The sequence below is a fragment of the Limulus polyphemus genome, unplaced genomic scaffold (genome assembly GCF_000517525.1).
Source record: "Limulus polyphemus unplaced genomic scaffold, Limulus_polyphemus-2.1.2 Scaffold7778, whole genome shotgun sequence".
Lineage (NCBI taxonomy): Eukaryota > Metazoa > Arthropoda > Merostomata > Xiphosura > Limulidae > Limulus > Limulus polyphemus.
The window spans coordinates 1-6,988 of NW_013673388.1; the positions used below are offsets into that span (position 1 = coordinate 1).

The 6,988-nt window shown below is 32.1% G+C and overlaps 1 protein-coding gene across 1 annotated transcript in view; it reads left to right on the forward strand.

The window, feature by feature from the left end:
• Positions 1-873: 873 nt before the first annotated feature.
• The window catches only part of LOC111089900 (protein HIRA-like), a gene marked incomplete at its 5' end in the record, with an annotated part of 20,365 nt that continues 14,250 nt past the window's right edge, over positions 874-6,988 (forward strand). Inside the window, 4 exons of the mRNA XM_022403144.1 lie at positions 874-1,055; positions 1,903-2,064; positions 3,023-3,081; positions 6,279-6,393. Of these exons, the coding sequence (XP_022258852.1) occupies positions 874-1,055; positions 1,903-2,064; positions 3,023-3,081; positions 6,279-6,393 (518 nt within the window). The remainder of the gene's footprint in view (positions 1,056-1,902; positions 2,065-3,022; positions 3,082-6,278; positions 6,394-6,988) is intronic.

Below are 6,988 nucleotides of genomic sequence, written 5' to 3' on the forward strand. Positions count from 1 at the left end.
CACCAGTCGGTAACATCCCACGTACACGCTCTACCCTTGAAACTACTTCTTTAATCATCAGTTGTACACTGTCTGACCACCAGTCGGTAACATCCCATGTACACGCTGTACCCTTGTAACTACTTCTTTAATCATCAGTTGTACACTGTCTGACCACCAGTCGGTAACATCCCATGTACACGCTGTACCCTTGTAACTACTTCTTTAATCATCAGTTGTACACTGTCTGACCACCAGTCGGTAACATCCCATGTACACGCTGTACCCTTGAAACTACTTCTTTAATCATCAGTTGTTTAGAAACAGTATATTCATCAGTGCATGATTAGTGTCAATAAACAGTGAATGTTTAGAAACAGTATGTTCATCGGTGCATGATTAGTGTCAATAAACAGTGAATGTTTAGAAACAGTATGTTCATCAGTGCATGATTAGTGTCAATAAACAGTGAATGTTCAGAAACAGTATGTTCATCAGTGCATGATTAGTGTCAATAAACAGTGAATGTTTAGAAACAGTATGTTCATCAGTGCATGATTAGTGTCAATAAACAGTGAATGTTTAGAAACAGTATGTTCATCAGTGCATGATTAGTGTCAATAAACAGTGAATGTTTAGAAACAGTATGTTCATCAGTGCATGTTTAGTGTCAATAAACAGTGAATGTTTAGAAACAGTATATTCATCAGTGCATGATTATTGTCAATAAACAGTGAATGTTTAGAAACAGTGTGTTTTTTATGTTTTATACATTTATCTAGAGTTTGTTTTGAAAGATCACCCTTCCCACTGAATCCTAAATGGGATGATAAATGTTTTGGGTTTAAAGAATACTGTGTAGTTGTTAGTCAAGATATTTAGACTGACTGATAGTTCGATTGTACATATTTCCAGATTGGAAGTGGTAAAGTTGACCAGACCTACACTCTAGAGCTGGAAAATAACATCAGTATTGGAGCTGGCTTAGTAATTCACAAGTTGAAGTGCTTGTCACAAGGTGGACCAGTATGGGAGGCTATCTTAACATCGAGGGGTGCTGGAATTGCTGGAAGCAGGTACACATCTGTAAAGAAATAACTTGTAGTACACATCTGTAGAGAAATAACTGGTAGTACACATCTGTAGTGAAATAACTGGTAGTACACATCTGTAGTGAAATAACTGGTAGTACACATCTGTAGAGAAATAACTTGTAATACACATCTGTAGTGAAATAACTTGCAATACACATTGTAGAAAAATAACTTGCAGTACACATCTGTAGAGAAATAACTTGTAGTACACTTCTGTAGAAAAATAACTTGTAGTACACATCTGTAGAGAAATAACTTGTAGTACACATTGTAGAGAAATAACTTGTAGTACACATCTGTAGAGAAATAACTTGTAGTACACATCTGTAGAGAAATAACTTGTAGTACACATCTGTAGAGAAATAACTGGTATTACACATCTGTAGAGAAATAACTGGTAGTACACATCTGTAATGAAATAACTGGTAGTACACATCTGTAATGAAATAACTTGTAGTACACTTCTGTAGAAAAATAACTTGTAGTACACATCTGTAGAGAAATAACTTGTAGTACACATCTGTAGAGAAATAACTTGTAGTACACATTGTAGAGAAATAACTGGTAGTACACATCTGTAGAGAAATAACTTGTAGTACACATCTGTAGAGAAATAACTGGTAGTACACATCTGTAGTACATGTAACATAGTCAGCTCTGTAATCCTACATTTTACTCAGTCTTTTACTTTTTATAAAACTGTGAAGGTCGAATGATATTAAAGTTAGTGTAACTGTTGTGTTTACTTTTACATGAAATATGCACATATATATGTGTGTATATGAGCTGATTTTGGAACAGTTTTTACTCCGTGTGTGTATGTTTTCAGACATGCAGCGTGTGTGGTTTGTGAAGACAGTACATTGTCTGTATTTTCTGCTGGAGGTCAACGTCTTCTGCCCCCTGTGGTGCTGTCCTCTCCTGCAACTAGACTGACTTGTAGTGACCAGTATGTAATGGTGTTAACTTCTAGAGGTTGTGTGTCGGTTTGGTAAGTGTCAATGTTAACTCTTGGTTTTTATGAAAATTTTTATTCCAGATTTTATAAAAATAGATAATTAAAAATCTGAAGTAATAGGAATATGTAAAGAGGAAAATGAAAACCTACAATACAAAGTTTATACTAAAGATGTGGATGACATAGAACTTAGCATTGTATCCTACAATACAAAGTTTATACTGAAAGATGTGGATGACATAGAACTTAGCATTGTATCCTACAATACAAAGTTTATACTGAAAATGTGGATGACATAGAACTTAGCATTGTATCCTACAATACAAAGTTCATACTGAAAATGTGGATGACATAGAACTTAGCATTGTATCCTACAATACAAAGTTTATACTAAAGATGTGGATGACATAGAACTTAGCATTGTAGTCATCATATATTTTTTAAAATGTCATCGAAAAATAAAGATTAAAGAAACAGAAATCTGCACAAGCTCTCACTATTATTAAATCATTGTCAAATGTACACAGATATAGAGCTTAAAAGTTGAGATAAAAAACTGTTTACGGAGCAGTATATTAGCTGGTCGTTCAAGTGCAAGTTTGAGTACAGTTAAAGTAATAAACCATAGCATATAAATGTCCCATTGCAAGTTCATTTCACTCCTCCTTTAAATTGTAAACAAACAATTTTCTGTAAAGATTTTGTGTGTGTGTGTGTGGACCTCAATGTATAGATTATTCAGTATTTTCAAGTTTTATTTGAATGAAATCCAAAAATAAGAAGATATTGTTTTTACCAGATAGAAAATAGTTCTGAAGCTTGTTTTATTTTCATTAATGTCTTTCATACATGAAAGATTACATTAGCTATCAATGGACTGATAAATATATAGGTTCCTGTTTTATAAACCATTGTTGTTATTTAAGGTTAACTTACACAAGAGTTTTAGCTTGTTTTAAAACTAAATGTTAATTTGTTTTAATATTGCAAGGAACATCCAGGAACTGAAGACACTGGTTAAAAATGAATCTTTACTTCCAATAATGCAAGGTAAGATGTTGAGGTTTAAAGGATTAGGTACAAGTCGAAAGATTTGACTTCAAAATACTAATTTAAACAACAGTTCATGCCAGTTTGTCATATAACTAGTAGATATTGGTAAATTATTAACTATATATAAACACTGGGAGTTTCGTCTCGGGTTCCAAAGTGTACGCTGTTGACAACAGTAAAGAAGAAGCACTTAGAAATTTTGTTTTTAACTCTCTAGAAAGTATATCCCTCAATAAACATTTTGTAAAATTCAATTCACATATTTTCTTCGTAGTTGCTAGGCAATTAAAATCGTGAAATCCAACCTTGATTCACATTTACCACAATAAATGATGAAAGTGTGATTTAAACAGATGTGGGAAAATGAACAAAAATTAAAACAGAAATGTTGAACTTGCTAGGCAGAGTTCTTGGAGCTGTTATATTGTACACAAAGTAAAATTAATCAGCCTTTGCATTGAACAGTGGTGAACGTATTTTATTATATACATTATCGCAATGTGTTCGTACGTTTTACGCAACCTTTTAAACAATAAACACCACGTAGGTATACGTACTATAACACTGAATACTTGATGTCCCTTCATTGCCTTTGGCAAACTTTCAGTAAATATTACAAGTAAAAAAATCAGAATTTTCAGTTAAGTATTCTTACTAAAAATTTGTCTATTATTATATGGAGTCAGAGTGTTGACTGCTCTGAGCACAAAGTGATTTTCATGTTAAAATTAATAAACTTTTCTTCATCTGAAATTTTCAAATTTAATTTACGTAATCCCTAAAACATCCTAAATCAATATCAAATGTTTTTTCTGTTGTTTTCTCTACTCTATACAGAATTGGTTGATTCGATCAGCCTCGTAACCACCATATAAAAATTAGGAAATAATTCTAAGTTACCCTTTTTTGTTGTTGTAACAGTGAAACACGATTGTTTATCCTAAATATCTTAAAGCTCATAACAATATACATTATTGTTTTATTGACTTTTGAACCGTGTCTAACTAATAATCCTGCCACACAAGTTGTAAATCACTTGGTGAACGTGCAGCTCTTATTACCATTTCGAATTGCGTAACGCACAAACAGCTCGCAAGAAGCGTACCTTGTGAAGAATTTTTATTGCTGGCAGAAATGCTGCCCTTAGAGCAGCTGTTTGTGTTAGTAATTAGTAATCATTGAAAAAGATTTAGAAGTGAACATTTTCTAAAAATAATTTTTTTCTGGAAGTTCTGCGTGAGAAAAGTGTTCGGATTGTGCTCTTTTAACCATACACAACTTGTTGCATCAGAATGATTCAATGTAAAGAGCCCAAAATTTTCATAAATTTTACTGATATAAACTGTAATGTTTTTATATCTTTTATTGGAAAAATAAAAATTTTTTTAAGAACTCCAGTTTTTCCATACTACGTTTAAAAATTACATCAATAAAGATATAATCAAACCATCACATACAGTCCTAGTCATGTTCTTTTAGTGAGGAGAATACTTTTATTTAAAATTGTGTTCTGTTATAAAAAGAATGGTTGTTGTAATTTACTAATTATTAATCTATTTACTGGCACCACATTCCATAAGCCTCAGTCACCATTTCTGGCATTGAGATTTTGTTGTATCTCAGCACATCAGGTGGCACCATTGTATTTATTATTTCGGTCACATACATATATAGATGGCCATGCCATTGCTCCATTATAGTAAGATTTTTTTTTTCATTATCATATCCAATCTAACCGTTTAGATTTCTAATTTGACTTTTGATGAAACTTAAGCCTACTTTTTTATACCAATGGTAGTACTTCACTAAATCATTTGTATTTAATTAAATAATACACCTAAGAACAAAAAATAATAACATGCAAAAAACAAACAATATTCCACAACTATCATAATTTTTCTGGCTTTCAAATTATGCAATAAGAGCCTTTAAAAATTCAGCTAAGCTTATCAGTGTGATTCCCGTGAGAACAAACTTGAAATTTGACAATGCCCTTTACAAAAAACAACATAATTTACTAGATTAAAACTGGCTATTTAGTGGTTGAAAATAAAATAGTATAAAACATCGGTAAGAGAAATATTGGCAATTTGTGAAAGAGAGGGTGTGGCAAGTGGGTCCAATTTTCTAGTTTATGGCTCCATAAACAAATAAAATTGAAGGCTATAAAAATTAATCTTTGCTGGGTAATATATACGTATATATATATTGTACTAAGTAACTTATGGTAAATTCCATACTTTTCAGAAGAATGATAAATGAGAGAGGAAATGTCACAGTTATCATACTAGGCAAGATTGAGGATTTTTTAAGTATTTCTTTATAAAATTAAGACCTTAAAACTTATATGATATTAATTTTTGATTTATGAGCTACATTTTAATTCCAAGTTTGCCCCTGAATAAGAAAGGTCCACCTTTCGAAAGCACTCGGGTTATAGGGTTTTTATCGTTTTTTTAATGCCAAGTTTATTCATATGCATTAATAATAAAATGGTTTAATTAAATTTTGAATTTAACCCTGTAAAAGGTTGTGACATGTGTACTTTGACCTACCTGATGCAAAAGGGTGAAAAGAAAAACTTTAAAATTTTGTTTTAAAATGTCTGAAGATTTAAAAGTTGGATCTGGCAATTAAAAATTAAGAAGTGAAATACTTTCACGAGCCAGAACAACAGTGTAAAGTTTGATTGGGTTTATGTTCACCTTGCTAAGAAAGTACACACAGCTATGAATATACTGGAATGGACGGCAACTACCTGTTGTAAAAAAAACACAAGAATAGAAGACTTTTGTAACCTCGTCCCTACACTGTGCTTTTTTACAACAGACAGTTACTGTTCATTCCACTATACTTATCATGAATGTTCTGCCTAAGCAATCTATTAAAGAATACACACAGCTTCACATGGAGAACTGCTTAAATAAACTTGATAATATAAATTTTTTAACACATAGAGTAAAGTTTATCCTTTTAGAATAAATCAAAGGAAGTTATATTTAAAACAATTATAATTTCATTGAGCTATAACATCTATTTTCATAAAATGATCAAGAAAATAAATTATTTAAAGGATTTATGGTCAGGAAGTAATGTTTAGTGAATAAAACAAGCTTAGTTTTTTTCCTATTTATAGGTATGATATTTGGTTTAATGGGCTATAATAAAAGACAGACTTGTACTTGTTTCTTTAGCTCCTGCTGGAACTGACCTCAGTATCAGAAGTACAGGATTAACGGAACATGGAGCTCCAGTTGTTAGCTTGTCGACCAGAAAGTCTTACATCTTTAACTTTGATGTGGGGGCTTGGTAAATATATGCCGTCTTTATAACAATTACACCAGGTCTATGAATGGAAGGGCTAGACCAGTAACATGACAGTTTGAAATTGGTATGGCAATCAAATTGGGCAACGTTTTTGAAATTTTTAATCTTCATGAAAAAAATATAGGAGAAATGTTTTCTTTAACATTCAGTTGATGCTGTTTTACTTGGATTAGTGTGATTGTGCATAGATAGATTAAATTAGGGTTTGGTTAATGGTCATTGAGGAGTCATTTTTCAGAGAGAGATGATAGGAGTCGTGTTATGTTAATAAATGTGAAGTTTTAATACCCAGCTTCCTTCTCTCTGCCGAAGTACTCTGTGTAACATTGAGGAGTCATTTTTCACAGAGAGATGATAGTCGTGTTTTGTTAATAAATGTGAAGTTTTAATACCCAGCTTCCTTATCTCTGCCGAAATACTCTGTGTAACATTGATGAGTCATTTTTCAGAGAGAGGTGATAGTCGTGTTTTGTTAATAAATGTGAAGTTTTAATACCCAGCTTCCTTCTCTCTGCCAAAATACTCTGTGTAACATTGAGGAGTCATTTTTCAGAGAGAGATGATAGTCGTGTTTGTT